A 21,083-nucleotide genomic window follows, 5' to 3' on the forward strand; every position below is an offset into this window, starting at 1 on the left:
CCTGTTTAGAATTGTTAACTCATCAAATTTTCCAAAATCTATTTAAAGAGGATATCTATTGAAACTAAATACGTTTATTCTACCCAACAAGTTTCAAGACTTTAAAATACAAAATACTATGTAATTTTGGAATATACTTTGCTATTAAGATTTCTGTTGTACTGTCACTTTAAATGTAACAGCTTTAAAAATTAATTGTATACCATGATGCAATGAAATTGAAGCGTAGGCTTATACCGCAAATTTTATTGAAGAATGCAAATAGCTGATCTCTACAAATATATTTAATATACATTGATTGATTTCTTATAAGACGGCTGCTTATTTGATTTATGATTAAAAGATAATTTCTGTGGGCAATTTAAATCGTTTTAGGAATAATACTTGTATTTTCGCGTGAAAAATATTTTTAATCTATTTTGCTTCTGAGAGATTGCACATATTGCGATTTATATGTAAATATATGGTAAGTGATTGTAAGTTACTGGTGTTACCAATTCGAAAGAGATTTAAATTATTTTTAAAGAAAACAAGAACAAACGATTACTTCGGCTGCACCGAATCTATAATAGCCTTCACAATTAAAAAAGTTTCCTTACAAGAACTCGATTTTATTCGGTCAGTTTGTATGGCAACATTTAAATCGTCTTAGAATGACCAAACTACACAGACGAAAATATTTATATATGATCAAAAATAGAGATATCTGTGTAAATAGCTTAGGGATCATTAAGTTATCTGGTTTCCGTTTGAGAACTCAAAACGAAAATTAATGCCAGGTTACATCGAAAAAGTTATAAATTATTACGATGGAATAAATATTTATATTATACTTATATAAGAGAAAACTGTATACTTTTTGTAGTTTTCGATTATATCGGGAAGTTTGAATGTATAATTTATATAATTTAAAGAACTCTCGCTCTTTTTAGAACAAGCAAAGTTATAATTGAGCAATTCTGCACTGACCACACTAAAACAACTGAGAGTATGGATTTCATTTTCTAAGAGATTACAAATCTACAGTTAACAGTTAAATATCTCGCCTACTACACATGGAAAAGCAGTCAAAGCTCGCTCACGATCGTTTGCTCTGATAAGCAAATACATTTATAGCTTACAATGCTTCGTTTATGTTTTGAACAATATGGCAACACTCTTATAGTTCTGTGCTTATCAGGCACAAAAACGCAAACCTTTATGAATTTAAATGAAAATTAATTTGTAATCTTCACATGTAGCAGTGGCATTGAAATTGTTACTATTGATCGATTGAGCATCGGCAGCACAGTCGCTTTTCTCTTTCCCAGCAAATCTAATACTCGTAATCGAACAACGCATAATGCAGTTAATTAATTACATATACTTCCTGTGTTTCGCATATCTTCTTTACAATCCGAGTATTTGCCCTGTAAGCGCGATAAGTGAGTAAATTATTTCATTAATATAATATATCTGGACTTTTAAGATTTCAACTGGTTTCTAGCAGCAATTAGCGATGCTAAGGTATATCCTTTTACGAAAGTTGGCAGCAAATATTATCTCAGAAATACTGGCGAAACTGTAAGTCTGATTTATAAAAAAAAAAAATTTCAATCGAAATTAATTTCGTTCGTATCGCAATTGCAGATGAATTGGTTTGCTGCTGCACATTTTTGCCGTACCTACGACAGTGACTTGATTACCATCGAATCGGCGAACGAAATGGAAGCTTTAACGGCACATTTGAACGAAATCGGCGACAAGAAAAAACGTTATTGGACGGCCGTTAACGATTTGTCGGTGGAGGGTAAATTCGTGTCGTTGACCAATGGCGGTCCAATAATCTATAAAAAGTGGCTAAAGGGCGAACCGAATAACGACCTCGAAAATGAAGATTGTGTAGAAATCGGTAGCCATGACTCCGTATTTTATATGAACGATTTTGCGTGTGTGGGAAAGTTTTATGTAATTTGTGAGATGCGACATCCACCGAAAGATGAGGTGGAATGTGATACTATACCAACAAAGTGTATTTTAGCGAAACTAATAGAAGCCTATCGGCAGTCTACGGATATTTTCCACTGCAAAGAATAATATCTTTTCTTCATTTAATAAAAGATAACACTTAGCAAATTATTATGTTTGTTTAACTAGAGTTTTATAAACACATCTTTTCATATTGATTAACCATTTCCACTAGTACTTGCAAAGCAAATAAAGTTCAACTTTAAGAACCGTATGGCTAAATGTTCCTTCGCATAGTATTGTATTATTTAAAAAAAGTTTAAAGATATAAGCGCACAACACCGCAATCAATTAGCATCGCATCGCCAAAACTGCTGAGAGCACGTTCAATCAAACTCAGCACTCAAATCTCAGACAAAGAAACAAATGTTTACTATTGCCTTAACCTTCTCTGTGATAGCTATAATGGCTTGGCTACAAGAATTTTCATTTAAAAATATTGTGAATGGAACTTTTATCTTAAAGTCCACGGTAAAATGATACTCAGGTCAGGGTTTCGCGCTACCAAAGTAGGGATTATTGATTTGTACGAGTTCTACAAGTATATTGTCTTATATTATATTATATTATTCCTTATCTGATCACGCGTTCCAAACAATTATAAGATCCAATATAAGAAATATAGTTAGAAAGCTTCACCATGGTCCTTGCATGGAATAGGTTGCCAAGCTTTATCAGTATAATTAAGGTACAGTTGAGTGCTCTAGTGGGAGATGGTACGTTAAGCATGCAAATAATATTCTCAAAAACAGATAACAAAACAGGGTTAAAAAGGCAACAAAAAGATCTGAAGCAAAATGGTTTGATGGTAAAAGTGTGGATTAAGTGTAAGATTGTATTCATCTAGGAACAACGAAAACTATTTTAGCCTCAGGCTCCAACAGCCCAACAGGCTAGGAAAACATCTTTGCTCTTTTGAAGATTCAGAAGTAAAGCTCTCTCGACGAACAAAAGTAACGCTTCATAAGTGCATACTAACTTTCGGTGTGGAAATGAAGACAACGCAACTGATGTCGTGACGCTTGGAGAGTCCGAAAGAAAGATTTACGTATGGAGAAACATAAGGTTAGACAGCATCAAAAAAGTAGATAAAAACTATCGCCTGGAGTTGTTAGGACATATCGTCCAAACTCTAGAAACTTTTAATAGCGTGCTATAGGTGATAGTAGAAGTAGATATTATCGACGATGAAATTACTACCAGTGGGTATTTCCTGGTAACTCAAGCTCAAGACCATCAAAAATCGTTGAGAATCGTTTTATTCACTGTCCATACGCTTGGGCTCTAAATCGAAGCAAATCAAAGCTTTTGCTACCACGAAACCGAACACAAATACAAATGTGCGAATGGCGACGACAAAACGGAATTTAAAATTAAACAGGCATCGCGCTATTAATTAGGAAGAACAGTAGCTGACAGATTCCGAATGTTGGCTAATTTGGCGTTGTCGTTTCTTTTTTTAATTTTTGACTTGATATATTTTTTCGTTTTCGCTTGCTCGCATGTATCCACAAACCGTCGCAGTTATATTTTTGCCCCACCAGTTGCCTGTTCGTATGTATAATATGTATGCTAACTCACTTGTGTACATACATACAAATATATTTGTTTGGTTATGCTTTATTGTACTGTTTTTAATTTTTTTCTCCTGAATTTCAATTATCGACGATAAGCGACCGACCGATCACTCGTCATTTATAATTTGCTTTTTTCTGTTTTCACGGCATTTTTTCCCCGCCAAGTGCCTTTGTCGTCGACGTTTTTTTACTGGTTGGTACTCTTTTGTTGTTGTTGTACGTTTTGTGATTTTTTCGGCTACTGTTTACTGTTTTTTTGATCATTTCGATTTTTTATGATCATTATTTTTTCGAAAGAGTTCCAACATTGCATGTCCAGGCGCATATAACTCTGTATCTTGATCTGTAAACACGTATGTACCTATGTAAGTATGTATATATAGGTGCTTACGAGCGTGTGTTTTGATTTCAATGCGTCCAAGTTGGCGTGTCGTTCCACTGATTTTTCAATGAATTATTGGTGCAATTAAAAATACGCGCACAAATTGAAATTTGAACTTGATTGCGTGGCTCCTTATTTATGCGTGTGTGTGTGCGTTAATCTTTGTCTGTCTGTCTTTCAATATTTCCGTGCGTGCTACAGTAGCTCTTGACGCGATTTTTAGTATGTCGCCCATAGATAATCTACATTTGTACCGTCAAGATTTCAGATTTACATTTATGTTTTTATTAATTAGCCTTTTTTAGGCAAAGTATTTTTCTTATAAGATAGCACCCGTAGATTTGGTTCCAATTAATTAAGATAATTACCATCCGTCTCTATTAATATGTACGATGGTACGTCTGGAATAAATAACAAATTCTAACATTCGTGTGAAAGTACACTCTCGGCCTCCATCAGAGTTGAGAGAGAATATTTATTTATAAAAGAAATAGTCAACTCTTGATTGTCGAAAAACTGCAAAATCTCATTTTTTTCTGATTCCATATCCTTATCATTTCTTATTAAGCTGTATAAAAACAGGAAAAAGCTTCGACTGCACAGTCCCTCCACAGGTGCACTGCCACTATAGGAGGGTACGAACTGAAGAATATGTTCGAAGATTGGAGCGTAAAAAAAGTTCAGTGTAATCTACTTGATATTTATTGATCCCAGCTTATCGGGATTGAATTCTGTTTACATTCTACAGGTTTTTAAAAACTGTCATAATATTGCTAAAACGTTTATATATTTCGGGCTTTAAGGGAAGATTGGATTTGGTGATTATTTAGGGTCAAATTTTGACCTGATGAAAATGCCAATCCCTAGTATCCAACGCAACATACGACCCATTTTGCATACTCGAGATCTTAAGAAAGATTTTTTTTATTTGATTCAGCCTAGCTCGCAGCTCTATAGAAAAATGGAGGATTCTTGAGGAAATTTAGAGCTACTCAAGACAGTTGGGTTAAGTCTTTAAACTAACTAATTAGATTAAGAAATTATTTCGAATTATGAATTAAAAAAAAAAAACAAGACAAAACGTTTACTTCGTTTGTACCAAAGCTATAACACCCTTCACAAAAGTTACTTACAAGAACTTGATTCCGATAGTTCAGTTTGTGTGGCAGCTATATGCTATAGTAATTTGATCCGAACAATTTCCTTGGAGATTACATTGGTGCCTTAGTAAATAATGCCAAATTTCGTGAAGATACGTCGTCAAATGAAAAAGTTTTGAATGCAAGCACTTTACCCATCCTTCAGTTAATATGGCAGCTATGTGATATCGTAATCGGATCTGAATAATTTTTTCGAAGATTGCATTATTGCCTTAGAAAATAACTCATGAAAGAGTTTTTCATATAAGCACTTGATTCCGATCGTCAGTTTGTATGGAATCTATATGCTGTGGTGATCCGATCTAAACATTTTCTTCGGAGATTGCATTATTGCCTTAGAAAATAACTCATGCCAAATTTCGTGAAGATATTACGTCAAATAAAAACGATTTAGTGAGAGAAAGAGTTCTTTGTGAGGAAAGGACAGGTGCAAAATTTCAGATCGTTAGCTTAAAAACTGAGGGACTAGTTTGTATATTGTATATACAAACAGACAAACAGGCATATATATGTTATACGGTCTCCGACGTTTCCTTCTGGGTATTACAAACCTCGTGGCAAACTTAATGTACCCTGTTCACGGTATAAAAACGATTTTTTTTTTACATATGTTTGGTATATACCGAATGTACATATATATTGGAATGTTTTGCAGTTGATCCGACAAATAGTTTCGAAGATATGAGCGAATTTTTAACTTAGTGCAATCGGCTCCCAAAACTTTAAACGCGTTTTTCTGGAAACGCCCTTCTCAAAGTCGTAACAAACTTTTGAGATATATTTGTCAGGTGATGATCGAAGGAATAAGATGATATTAATTTCGATTTTTTAAGCCATTTTTTTTTTTTTTTTTTTTTTTTGGAAAACAGAAATTTTAACTTCTTTTGATCATTACCTGTATTAATTTATACTAACAACAATAGTTTCGGTGTTTGCATTTGAGATAGTTGGAGATCGGCTACGGGATCAAGGGAATCGAAAATTTTCCCAATTAAACGGCCGATTAATGAAGTACATAAAATTCTGTAAATACATATTTTTTTATTTATTTATTAAGTACAATGCATCTTCAAACAAAAATTCAAACTCCGCCACCCCTTTCCCTAAACCTGTGTGTGCTGTCACCATACTAAAGCTATCTCAATATGAAGTTTCAAATAGCTGGTATAATTTAAATTTTCATAAGCAGAAAACAGGATTTTTTTCGTAGAGGTCGATCTTTCTTATTCGTTTTGAATGTCGAAATATGCCAGCTTATCTCAAATCGATATTTAGGCTGTTAAACCTGACCACACATAAGTACTCTTATACTTTATATAAAACGTTTGGCAGGAAAACACAAAGATCATGAAATTATCTTTCACATGAGACTCCAGCCGTGCGCAAAGAGAGAACTAATAAATTTTCCCGGAACCGAGCTCGAAGCCGAACCCAAGTTATTATATTAATGGGTCTACAAATATTCGAGCGGTTTGTAGCTCGCAAACATTCGAAAGGGGGCAACCGATCATTTTATATATATATTCATATATATTTTAATTAAAAGTAGAAAGTATTGTATCCATTATTCACAATCACAGGCGAGAGCATACACTGTCATTAGAAAGAGATTATTTCTGAATTTTATTAAGATACCTTACACATTGACCGATATATGCGGTATGATGTCGACCAGAAGTTCGAAAATATTTATAGCAGGTATATGGGGGCTAAGCGAAGTATGAACCCAATTTTACGCATTTTTGCCACAAGCGCGTGCTGTCATCACAGAAAATTTCCCCCGAAATTCAATGCTAGACCTCACGGTTTGACCGATATGTTCGGCATATGCATAAGATGAATTAGCGTGAGTGCAAAATTTTATTCTGGTTATTTCAATAAAGTTTGATTTCTATACTGCAGAAAGTAGTAAAAGAACCAGATGGAATTCAAAACTTTGTTTTATGGGAAGTATTTACTGTATGTGATAGAAATATTCAAAAAACTTTACATACTAAATTTGGATGAAATTGATTAAGCAATTCCTATGATATAGAATTTCACCTAAAGGTGGGCGGAGCTAAACCCATGATCCAATTTTTACACTATCTACTAGCTCCTATGCCCTATTACAGTTATGTATCTTAATTTGTTACTTAGTTATTACACTTTATAGGTTTTCATTGAATGGCATTTTGTGGGTGTGGCAGTGGTCACCTTGCGTGCCCAGAAACCTATGTAGCAAGTATCATCAAGATATCTTAATTTTTACTCAAGTTACAGCTTGCACAGATGGACGGACAGATGGACGGACTGACAATCAGCCAGTTCTCAACCCGTCACGTCAATCTGATCAGTTATATTATACATGTATAACTATATATTTCTCTCGATTATTTTTAGGTGATACAAACAACCGTTAGCAACTTGTTACGAGAGTATAAAATCATATATGAAACCTGACTAGCCAAATCAACTGTATATCCATGACCCCAAGGTAATGCTCTGTATTTGATGGGCTTCTAAAACTGAGTGAAACCATTAATGGGTAACGCTACCGACAGCAACTCATTAAATTAAAGTGAGCTATTGCGAAAAACGCCCAAAATTTGCGACTATACACTAGGCAATAATTTTGCATCATATCTACACTCAGTCAGATGTTGCAAGACTGTTTAAAAACTATTTGGGAAACAGTGACTGGGCACGATCTTATAGCTCAGCCCTTGCCCTTTTGACTACCATTTGTTCCAGTCGGTGCAAAACGCGCTTACTGGAATATGGTTTACATCAGGACAGGCTATCACAAATTGGCTCTACGCATTCTCGGTCTCCAAGCAGGCGCGGTTCTTTTGAGATAGAATCCACAAACTGCCAGAAAGATCAGAAAATATAATAGGCAATACTTTGAATAATACTCGTAGAATAGTTAATGTTATTTTTTTTATAAAAAAGCCTTCAAATATTGGAACAAAACCACACGAATATGTTATACGTTTTACCACGACTAGCGATTGATAGTGTTCTGAAGGTTTCGTCTACTATCGAGACCGCACACAAAAGTACTAATATTTATTAGTAAAGATTTAAAAATTCAGTTTTTCTGAAGGTACAAAGATTTTAATAGTCATCATGTTAGTACCGTTATATACTACAGAAATAATATGCCCCAGTCAAGGGTGCACTATACAATTTTAATATGTGAAAAAAATTAAATCAAATAATTAGAGAAGAATTACAAAACATTAGATTCTTCTAAAACATTCTTCTTAGATCTGCTCTGACTGCGCTGCAATTAAGCGTTATTATTTTATATTATTAACAGTTAGACAAAAAGTTCCTCAGCAACAAAAGATGCAACAACAACGAGAGCTGTCTTCCCACAAATTTACGGAATTCGCTTACTTAATTAGTTTCCGGCATTTAACTGTTTACATACACCCATATAAATAATGATTTCGAACAATCTCACACAAATGGTTTGCTCTTGTTGAACAACTTCGCTGATTTATAAAGCCCACACTGTCGCTGCCAATGTTGTCGCATTTCCCATGGTGTTACTTTAGCAATTGCTGTGTTTCTATAAATGGTAATAGAAGTGTTTGGAGCGCATTTTCAACGCACAGCCGACCAACACACACACACATATACATATGTAAGCTCCAAAAGCATAGAAGCGCCGTTTACATAGCTCGTCCCATTCATAATCCACTTCAAAATACACACAGACGAATGTGGAATTGCCTACTCGCTTCTTAGTTTGCTCTGCAGACGTATCTCTACACTTCTGAATGTTCCGTCAACAACAGTCGGCGCTTAATGAACCATCTGAGCTGCAAATGCGTACGGAAAGAAAGCAAGAAAGTCAACGGTTGGCTGATAGGACCACAGGGCATATATCGGATCGTGAAGCGGAGGCCCGGCGAAATATGAAACAACGACGACGTCGATAAAGACGACGTTTGGCCCACTGTTCTCCGCGCGTCAATTCGCTTCAGTTGAATTCATCGTATTTTTATGATTATTGTTTGTTTGACATGTTCGCAATGCACTCGCCTCTCATACCTCATCGCGTTTCGCTACTGCACACCTTTGCACCCGCGCAGTTCTCGTCGGCGAGGCTGTCGTGGTGTAGTGGTGGACTGCAATGTTTGCTGCCGCTATCTCAATGGTCAACACTGGGACTATTGTTATAGCTATTGGTTTTGTTGTTATTGCTGCTGCTGTTTGCTGCAACTGCTACACATTCACATTATTTATGCATATTGGCCAATTATAGCAATAATGGCCGAACCAGTCCGCATGGAATTCTCAGAATACACTAGGTAAACGTTTGGCCAACTCCATAAGTTCCCGTGTGTGAGAGTCGGTACACACGTATATTATATTACATACTTATACATGCATACGTTGAGCGTGGTGTGGGTTCAATGTCGAGGCAGCGAAGGCACTGTGGGAACATTCAAATAAGTAATTGATAGATAGTAATAAAAGATGAACTTAATAAAAATTGAATGAAGAAAGTGCATAAAGAACTGCAAATATTCTGACCATTTTGGTGCTTTTGGATGAGAGATTGCACGAGTTCTAGCGCTCTCTGTACGAGTGATTGATAGTGACCAAATATGTGTAAAGAGTAAAAATTTATTTCAAACGGCTAAAACTCACTACAAAGCTGCAGTAAGGGGTTACGTAGCGGACAACTGCTCTAATAATGACGAGGTTTTGCTAATAAAGGGTTTGAATGCGCTTTGAGTGTATGAATACCAAAAGTTTATATATTAGATTTAACTATATTCCGCTCATTAGATTCTTTTGTAAGAAGCTTACTCATTTATGCAGGAAGTAAGTGAAATGTTAAAGGCGGTTCGAGGCGGATCTTGCCCCGTCTCTCGACAAAAGTTCGAAGTTAAAGAAAATGATTTCCTGTTAATTTTACACACTTGGTTGGCATTCAGTTAAAATATTATCACACCTGCTTCTGTTTCTTTACACATTCTTCTTCTTCTTGCTTAGTTAGTGCAGCGCGCATGCACGACTAATTAATGCAGTATTAATTATAACAATGTATGTAGGTGGTAATGGTATGAACATGAAAGATAAATTAATGAAATGTTAAAGCAGAACTACATACATACAAACCAATATATGTCAAAGCAATATACACTAGTTTTATTTGTTGTTGTTTCAGGAAATTCATAGGTGGTCGCACACAATGCAAATACAACTATAAGAAACATCAATAAAAATTCTACTAATCATTTTACTTTATTTGCTACATGTTTGTTTTTGTTATTGTTGCGCATTTTGATAATTTGGCATTTTTTATTATGCATGCAAATTAATTTTGCTCATTTGTACAAACAATAAAAATGTTGACTAATTAATTTTGATTGCGATTTGCATGCAAAGTGCTGGCGGTAGCAGCGGCGAATGGTTGAATTCATAATTATTGTTATTGTTGTTGTTGGTGTTTTTTCCTTCTCATAGCAAAAAACAAAGTAAAATGCTGGCGACTAATGTTTGTTGTTGTTTGCTGTCCATTCTTCGCATACTATTCAACATGTATCGAACGGTATTTTTTTTATTGCTTCAACTTGTTCGCCTTCGTTTGTTCGTTGTTTTTATTGTTTCATTATTTATAATGGAGTTTATTCTTCGCGCGATAAAATCTTCAACGCTTATCACAAACGCTCCGATCTGAACTCATTAGCGCGCAAATGATTTGCGGCAATCAAAGTTTTTTTATTATCATTATGAATAAATATGAGCGGAGAATGGGACCCAGTATTAGCATATTTTCAAAGGAAATATTTTGTTTAAAGTTTTTCTAAAAAGATTTTTTCTTTAATATTATATATATAAATGATCAGTAATATTAAAATATGTATATATAAATGATCAGCAATGATGAGCTGAGTCGATTTAGCCATGTTCGTCTATCTGTTTCTCTGTCTCTATATACACGAATTAGTCCCTCAGTTTTATCGAGATATCGATCTGAAATTATTTACACGGTTTTGGAACATTTTATATATCTGTGAAGTTTTATAGTTTCGGTGCAAGCGAAGTTAACATTCTATCTTGTTTACATTTTTTTCAATTCTCTTGGAAAGCTGGGTCTTAAGTGAGATCAGCAATTTTTGTCTAGCCAAATGTTCGTTATATTTAAGAAATCTAAGAAAATTTGTGCGTAAGATAAAGAGTCTCTCTCCGATTGGTATACTAACTAACTAATGTTAAACTAAAAATTCGTTTTCTCCCTACTGCTGAACTTGTCAGAATAAATAATCTCAACAATTCAGTTTAGACCGTGTTGAGTGTTGTTCCACTTTTTCAACAAATAAATGCGGTTTATGATGCGTCAGGACATTTCGTCGATTTATAATTTTCGTTGTTGCATAAATCATTTAAATACACAGGATATCAAGTGTGATTCCCGATTTAAAGCCATCCGCTATTAACCTAACTTTCATGCCGTCAAAATAAAATTATATAATATTTTAAATACCAAATTTTAAAAAAATGGAGTAGTGGTGGCAAACCGAATCGGTAAATATTTTTTCCTAGATTGTTACAACCTTCCTTTATGTTCGTGGGAAATTTGATCTGCATATGTAAATTGGTGAGTGTTTGGCAACTATCGGCTTACGAAGCGAAAAATTTGTCTTGCGATTTCTACCATAGAAAAATATGAAAAAAGATTTTTCTTGAATCGTTAAAAATGTTGTAGCATTCAGTGAAGGTCGTAAAGTTATCGAAAACTTGCCTCATGCAAGTCGTTCATCCACCTCTGCTAATGATGATAACATCGAAAAAGTTAAAGAAACAATGCTTGCAAATCGTAAAGGTTCTTATTGGCATCAGAGATATGTCAGAGGAGCTCAAAATCTGTTATGAATTGATTCAAGTCGGAAAAGAGATGCTTGACAGCGTAGCTGAGGACCCTGCATTCATCAAGCGCAGCATAACTGGTGACGAGGCGTGAGTTTATGAATATGATGCCCAAGTTGTCCAACAATCTAGCGAATGGCGGCCCAAAAATGAGCTGAAACCGAAAGAATCAAATTCTATGAAATTGTTTATGGAAAATTGCATTAAGCGTTGTCTTGTGTTGGCGCAAAAGGAGTATATTTTGACGGGCACGAGATACATGTTTTAATAAGAACAAGAGAAAATAGATCGCTTAAAATAATGTGATTTGGTACCGAAAATTAGTGATATTGATGCATATGTTTTGCTTGTTTCCAGTATGAAAAAAGATATTTTTCTTACATAAACATTATAAGGGCTATATATATTACCTGGGTGTTTACTACAATAAAAACACAGCTTAAAATTTTCTAACTGTGGTTTATTGCACTCTCCGTAGCGGCACACGCAGTAAGAAAGCTCTGTCAACTCCACCTTTTCACCTGCACAAACACACATGCAAATAGCACAAATACATACATATTTATGTATGTAAATATGTAACTCTAAGAAATACCACACTGTATATCTTCTGCCCATTCCATTGTTACGCCGAAGTGTATTTTACGGTTTCCAAGTGCTTGGTTGTTGAAAAATTTGTTTCGCGTAATTTATACAATAGGCAACTCTTAATTATAAGACTGTAAAAGGCTGTCGTTTTCGGCGTCGACTGTGGCAAAAGCGATTACGCTGGTCGAGTTTGAAATACACGCGATTCGCTGGAGAATTAGCAATTGCGAAAGAGTGCGCGAATGCAACCATGCGGGGCATGCCACGAAGTGCAGCGCCAAATGGTCGGCTCAGCTAGGAGCTGGGTGCTTGCGTGCGCATAAGTCAAATAGCCATGCTTCCAACTAGATATATGTTTGTATATTTGTGTATGTTTATACAACTTATTGTCCTTTAGTCGTTTAACACTCGTGTCGGATTTAAATAATACATGCAACTGTATATAAATAGCCGAACATGTAAATGGGTACATATTATTAATATTAAACTGATCGATCGTTTTATAAAATATACTTAAAGGATTTACTCAAAAAAGAACATAAATATGTTATTTTTATTAGCAAAATGGTTTTTATATATGTAGAATTAATTAAATTTTTTATCTAACTCGTGCCGAACTGGCCGATTCCAAAAATCAAATATCTCAAAAACTGATGAACAAATTTGTATAACCACTAAAGGCTTCACTTCGCTTAAAAACGTTAGCTCGAAATCATTACTCAAGGAAAGTTGTTCAGAATGATCCGTAAAACATTTTCCGCATATTTGATTTCTCCGTTTTTCGACCCTCTACAAATCGACCCGCCCTAATATATGTATTTCGTTAGGTATATATGGTAAATACAAAATTGCTATTTTATACATATATAAGTCCCTCTTATGCATATGTATGTACAAGCTAATGCAAGTTTTTTGCATTCTTAATGTAAAATTTTCAAAAGTGTGACTTTGTATTGACTTAGTGCTAGTAAGCGACAGAGCTTTGGCCGCTTGTTGGCTAAGGTGAAAAAGGTGGTAGCTGCCAATTACAAATTCATTTGTGACGCAAATTAATTTATGTGCTCCTTGTTTGTTTTACATGCATGAAAAAAGTAAATATTTGCTCTAAGTTGCTTATCACTTAAAGAGCACCGCTGAAGTATTCATAATAATGTAAAATCCATTATTATCCATTTTAATTTATATTTTATAATTTTTTCATTCAGCTATCTTTTTGTCAAGCTACAAATTTTCTTGGGTAAAAATCGATATAGATCCAATGGTTATAATGCTGGACTAAAAAATAAATAAAAAAAGACATTGATCAAAAGCTATAGTATTTTCCAAAGTATCTAGTCCAGTTCCGAAGGTTTACTACCAGGTCTTATTTAAAAAGAGTTTTTCTGGCAGTCCTAAACCTTTAAGAGGAAAAGAAAAATCCTTGCTACTTATCGAAAACCCTATTCAGAGAAGAGTGGTTTCTATCCATATATTACATAAGTAATTACGAAACTTATTTGATCCAATCTCATCAATGCATTATCTTGAAAAGGTAGATTATTATATTACCGACACCGTTTTTCAAATTTAAACGAGGTAAACTTTCATTAATGGTATAATTTTTGGCTTTTTGACTTTTGGAATACTTATTTTAATATTTTGATTTGCTATCGCCAAAGCGGTTTCAGTCCATTCTAATTGTATATGTAGTTATTTGAAGCTAGTGGCATGGTCTGGAATTAATTCCACCCTTTTAGAAAGATTATTAATTCTTTACTCTTAATATCTGGTATATCAGGTGGTCAGCGGTGGAGTGTTCTTTGAAGTTTGAGTCATCGAGAGGCTAACGAAGATGATTGTTAGGACGAAATGCCGGCTCACGGACAACACCTAGTGTGAAATTTAACAAAACACGATTCTTTATATTTCGATAGGTTGTAACTTTAAAATAACATAATAATTACTTAAATCGATATCTTGAAAAGGTTTTGAGTTGCAGGCTTCTAAAATGTAGCCACTCAGTTCAATCAACTCCATCAGTTTATCTCTAAATGCGTTTTACTCAAAACTACAATTTTCAAATTTGCGTGAGAGATTGCTTGCAGACCAATGATCCGATCACTTTCAAATGTTTCTGCATATTCTGTCTAAAGTTTTCCATACAAAAACAGTTTTTGTGAACAAAAATCTAATTTTAACAGATCAAAAACGACTGATTCGGGATTCGGCTCAAATCCAATTTTTTTTTTTTTAAAACACTGTAAATATTTTTTAAATGTAAGGCGTTGTACGGACAATATCTTTTGGTAGAGAATTTTTTTAGACTGGAATCATCGCAGCAGTGGCGGAACTTATTTTTATTTTTAATGTGTTGCAGATCGCGTGTAACTCGAAAAATATTTCAATTTTTTCATCCAAAATGTTGTTATGTATTCTCAAAATATGTAAAAATGTACGCTTAACATTTAAAACAATTAATAAAATGTGTGTGTGTGTTTTTTCAAAACCGCCGCTCCCGAATCGATCACCGCCAAGTCGTTAGTGTATATTAACCGTTTACCTTTACATATACTACAAACAGGTTTCAGCCATTTACAGCGCAATTTTTGTGAGATGAAAATATGCAAGCGGCGAGACAACAGCTACAAGGACCTCTGTTTAACCCTGAATTGCGTTGACTATAAGCCGACCGAATTAAATATAGGGTCGTACGCAATTGATAGGCAAGCAAATAATTTTACAAGTCATTATCGCCACTAATTGCCACATTATTATACTTAGGTATTAATGCATAAAATTTGTAATGTTTTCATGTTGTATTTTGCATAATTGAGTAGCGAGCGCAAATGGAGACTGCGCATGCGCGAAGCTAATAGGCGATGAGAAGAAATATTTATAAATGAACTGCGCTTGAATGATGCATTAAATTGCATATGTATATATGTAAACAAACCGCATTAAAAAGAAATTAAAAATGCTGTGTATTTGGGTCAAACTCCTCCTCAATTGGTGAGGACAACAAATTGCCGTTGCTGAGCAAGATACTTTTGGAAATCGATACAGAAAATTACATAGCGCCATGGTGTGATACGAGTACAAAACACAAATCACCAGACTGCTTGATATAAAAACTTTTGATACCCAACGAACACACACACACAGATAATCGATAGAGTTGTGCATAAATATTCAGAGATTTCCACTTTCAAAGCTAAAAACAAATCATTAAACAAATCAAGCTGATGTCAAAGCCAAATAATTGCCTCCAAAAATAGGCGCAGAGATAAGCAAATGAGTTGAATTACAAAGCAGCTACACGGCGCACACAAACACACGCACACATGTGTATGCAGCAATTGAAATGCTGCCAATGCATTACAAAACGTTCGTATCAATTTACTAATAGTTTATGAGCAGCACAGACGCTGCGGCAGGTCAAGCCGTGCGACCTGTCCGCCAACTGCCATTTAAGGCCTCGCACCTCCACCGCCAGGCACTGCATGCTGGATGTGTGTGTTTTTGGCCCGCCTAGGCTGCCACAGCGTCTGCATTTGAATTTGTAATTTCAATAAGAATTAATAGCCTCGTTAGTATCGTGTTAGGCCGTGTAAGTGTATGTGTGTTTGTGTTTGTGTGCTTGTGGTAAAGGGCCCCAAATAGCATAGCACAGCCGCCGTTGAATGGCACGAACAGCGTGTAACAGCAGCGATTCAATTCGATTTGCTCGCGGCGCATCTGCATTTACTTACATATTTACAATTAGTATATGCATACATAGGTACACACACACATATACACTTACACATGCATTGTAGTAGCTGCCTTCGCCAGGTTGTTGTGCTCGTGAACACGATAGTGGCGATATGGAACAGCCACAGGTTGTAGAATTGGCTTCTTACACATACACACACACGCACACTTATTATCTTAGACACACATACACACACACAGCTTAGTGACGATGGCACCGTTGGCACTTTGAACGAGACAATTTCGTTGCGATCGCCAAACAAACAACTCTATAAATGTAAATGTGAAACTCAAGCTCGTCGCTCCAGCGATCGCCTGCAGATGATGCACATTTTACAAGCTCAACGGCATAATTACTTACATACACACACATTTATATGTATATGAATGTTTTGTAAAAAGATCAGTTGACCAGATTAGTGGCGGTGTATTTGTACGCGGCCAGACAGACAATAGGCGAAGCCACTAAATTAGATTTACTGATCGTCGATCATTCGAGGCCAACACACGAGGGGTTCTCAATTAAAATCAGCTTAAAACTATTTTATTGCGCTCGATCACAAACGGTGATCGCCAGCAAACTAAAGTTGGTATAAAGATGGGAATTAAATGAACGTGAACAGAATGCAAATTGGAAAATGAGTGCAAGTGTGTGTTTGTGTAAGTTAATAGAGAGTGAAGTCTGCTGCTGTTACACAGAGAAAGTTTTTATTGCACTAAAGATATTCTTGAGTTCGAAAACGACTTTACGGTTTTTGAAACTGAAAACAGTGTTTGAAAATCATCGATTTTAATAGACCTCAAACTTTGGCAAAAAACGACGTCGAGTAGAGGTTGCAAAAGAGTTGTTTGACAACGTAGCTGAAGATCCTACGTTCATCAAAAGCAGCATTACTGGGATTAGACGTGGGTTTATGAATCTGATGTCGGAACTGTTCAACATTCTAGTGAACGACACTTCAAAAATGAGTTGAACACAAAAACCGAATTTCGCTGAAGGCACTGAAAGCCATCCCAGCCGAGGCTTATAACAAGGGTATGGAAAATTGGATTAAGCATTGGCATGCTTGACTCAAAAAGAGCCTATTATAAAGCCGATAATAAAATTTTGTGTTAAAACATGTAAAAATTTAGTTTTTTATTATTACCCGTATCAAATTTTATCGGATGGTATTCTGTTATATCATTGAAACTAATTCAAGTAAACTTTTTCAACTCTAGCAAACAAAAGCGAAGATCAATTAGAAGCAATTTATCTCTATACATTATTTATATACACCTCAACTTAAATCTCGTTTTTTTAAACACAACCGTTAATAAGTGCCTCGATTCCAGTTTGTAAATGATGTAAACTGTCATCACTACAAGGCATATTCGCCCAAATTATTACCTTTGATACGTTCTGCTTTCAAAAACCAAGAACTCACACCACCCAATTTTTATTAAATGATAAATGCGGAAAACAAAGCTTGTTATACTCGTGCGTTTAGATGCGGTGCAAATTTCCGCAACATAATCAAGTCAATTGAAACGCCGATATTTTCTCAAAACCCTAGGTATAAATTAAGAAATCATTCAATGGACCCTTCGTTATCAAATCAGATTATTATTATGACCAAAAAGTAAAAAGATAAGAAAAAAATCAGTAGATTTCTATTCATATACACTTTCAGTAAAGGACCTGCGAAAAAAGGTGTACAGGTAATGATCAATATTTTGATTTGTGACTAGATGGAAGTTTCCCAAAAAAGGCGTTTTTTGTGAAAAAATTCACCATTGAGAGTGGCCTATAAGATCGAAATTGTTATCAAAAATCTTATTATACAAGTTTATCTAAGAAGTTCGTGTGAAATTTCACGTCGAGCGGTGCAGTCGTTTCGAAGAAATTTTTTTTTTTTAAATTCGGAGAATATTCACAAATATGTATATGTATATTCGATATTTATAGTAATTGACAAATATATATAACCCCTTAATACATATATGATGTTTCAACGCTTAAGTTGTGCTGCTTGCTGCATTTGCTGTTGTCTCTTTCAAAAAGACTTCGCAGAGGTCTTCACACGTCAATCTATAGTGAGTCCTAGAATGATCTGTATGAAGATATTAAAAAAGCCATAATCTGGGTTATTCTCTCATTGCGCATAAAGTGCTTCGGCTTTTTTTTTTATCTTTCAAATCAAGACTGCTCAAATTTTTTTTCACAGTGCAGCCTAAATGGTCAAAATAAACATATGATTACTAAAAAGACGTCTACAAGCAACAGTAAGCCAGTTGTATTGAATACTCTACAAAATAAAAGAATAAAGAAACTTAAGTGTGATAATAATTTTCGAATAGAATGAAATAATATTGCTTGACAAACAAAAGCGGGCAACAAATCAAGCATATCTATGCGGCGAACAATCGAAGCAGACAACATAAATCTTATAATACCTATACATTAGAAAAAAGTGAATGAAAATATTCGGATGTATGTAAGTGTGTATGTATATGTTTGTAAATAATTGTGAATTGGATAATTATACAACGGTGTATGAAGGCTTCATTATGAACTAAGCTGCCACAAAAATGTATACAATGAAGCACATGTGCGTCTTCTAAGTAAGTTATGCATGTGTGGGTAAATTTACAACACATACAAGTATTTAAGCATATAAAAATAATCGGCGTTAAGCGGTAATGAATGTACGCGAGCAAACAGTTTTCTAAAAATATTGAAATCGAAAGAAGGGACAATTTACAAAAACAGGAACAACAAAAGTCGCACAAGTCTACAATTACATAAAACGTATGCCTTTAACTTGACCGATAGCCGGGATGTGATAATCGTTTAGAGATGTGCAACAACAATAATTTTATTGTCTGCTGCCGTTTATACTTTTATCTTTTTTTTTATTTTTTGACAATATTTATTGCTGTTATTTCGTACATGCTTGCCCATTAATTCTATTAAGTGGACTTAATAGAGTTGCAATGTCATTCATAGAAGAAAATGACAACATAAATGACCATAAAATTTTCGATAGGACATTTATAGCCATATGAACATGTAGCAAGCCCCGCCCACAGTGGCAAATAAGGAAAATAAAAGAAGGAGATAAATTTCAGAAATTGAAAAAAAAATTAAACAGGTCAATGAAAGCCAGTGGCAGCAAGGACAAAGATTCGAGAGTTGAAAGGGCAGCGATGGGATGATAACAGAATCACAGGTACACACAAACAACGATATATATGTACAAGTATATGTAGCTAAACTGTAGTTTTTAGCTATCGATAGAGTAGCGGCAACAACAAGCACCTGCAAATCAAACGGTATCTATCGCCGAGCATCTAACTCACTGATTCGCCTCGCACGCCGTTGACACTGTCTCCGTTGCTCAAGCAGGAAAATCAATGCTTATCTATATACACACATATATACACTTAGGCAATCCCGCTTCGTGGCACAACGAATATATCACAACTTCGACTACGAAGACCACGTTGGTGGCATGAAAGTCCGAAATAGTACCTGCTGTTACCAAATGGCCTAAGCCAGCCGTGCGCTATCATCAAACCGCCACCACTGCAGTAGTGCACTGTGCGCGTTTATTGCTGGCTGGCTTTCTTTTGTTGGCACTTTGAACGCGTTGACAGCGTCTGCAGTCGACAATTAATTTCGCCAAGTACTTGGGCGAGTGCGGCAAAAATGTGCGAGCAAGTCAAGTGAATGAAAGAAAGAGCGAAAGAAATAATAACAAGAAAGAAACTTAAGTGTGATATACACAGGGGGCACTATAATACCCTTCACAAATGAAAAAGGTTTCCGAGGACTTGACTTTAATCGATCAGTTTATATGACAGTTTTATGCTGCAGTGTTTCGATATCGGCGGTTCCGACAAATGAACAGCTTCTTGAAGAGAAAAGAACGTGTGTAAAATTTCAATCGAAATCTCAAATACAGAGGGACTAGTTCGCGTATATACAGACAGACAGACAGACAGAAGGACAGACAGGCAGACGGACATGACTGAATTGACTCAGCTCTTCACACTGATCATTTATGTATATGAATACATAACTTTTATGGGAACTCGAGTTTTCTTTCTGGGTGTTACGAACATTGTGGCAAACTTAATCTTCACTTTTCAGGGTATAAAAAATACAACAAAAGCGACAATCCCAAAGGTTGTGAATTGAAAAATTTCCCATTCTCGCTGCAGTCTAAAGCACATTTATACATATGTATAAATGTACAGCTATGTAACCGCTACTGCTAGAAATCCGAAGATTTTGGCAGCCGAGCGCCAAACGTCGCGCGCGACTTAAATTTATTGCTTCTGCGGCGTCGATGTCGGCGCTGTTTGTTGCTGTTGGCTTAGTTGTTGTTGCATTTTTCTTTACACCGCCACTATGCAGTTGTTGCTTCTGGTGCTGGAACCCAATGCTGGCAATTAAAATGTCAACTCGCTGGCGCTGATGACGTGCTACTCGCCCGCGTAGGCGTTTCGAAAGCTGATTTATTTAGATTTACAAAAAGTGTTTATTATTGTTTTATTTTATTTTAAGTTCTGCTTTTCCACCAAAAGTTTTATTTCATTTGGTAATCAACGCGTTCTCGTTTGCAGCATAAGTCGCGACACGAAAGGTTTATCCTCAATTGTATTCATCTGTGTGTGTTGTTGTTGTTGTTGTTGGGCGTAATTAACTGGTGCATAATTAGCTTTTATGTTTCATTAAAATTAGCGCCACTATACGAGTACATAGTAAAAGTTTAATGGCAG

The 21,083-nt window shown here is 35.3% G+C and overlaps 1 protein-coding gene across 2 annotated transcripts; it reads left to right on the forward strand.

Moving 5' to 3' along the window:
- The first annotated feature begins 1,208 nt into the window (after positions 1–1,208).
- Positions 1,209–2,221, forward strand: LOC106619885 (C-type lectin 37Db). Of its 2 annotated transcripts, none has more exons than XM_014238191.3 (3): positions 1,209–1,424; positions 1,487–1,563; positions 1,630–2,221. In XM_014238191.3, exons 1-3 carry the CDS (start codon positions 1,343–1,345, stop codon positions 2,074–2,076), a joined length of 606 nt encoding a protein of 201 aa, XP_014093666.2. In that variant the 5' UTR covers positions 1,209–1,342; the 3' UTR covers positions 2,077–2,221. The 2 variants fall into 2 exon arrangements, with proteins under 2 accessions (XP_014093666.2, XP_014093667.2); XM_014238192.3 differs by having other exon boundaries at positions 1,213–1,424; positions 1,490–1,563.
- The last annotated feature ends 18,862 nt before the right edge of the window (positions 2,222–21,083 follow it).

This window comes from Bactrocera oleae, chromosome 2, assembly GCF_042242935.1.
Source record: "Bactrocera oleae isolate idBacOlea1 chromosome 2, idBacOlea1, whole genome shotgun sequence".
NCBI lineage: Eukaryota > Metazoa > Arthropoda > Insecta > Diptera > Tephritidae > Bactrocera > Bactrocera oleae.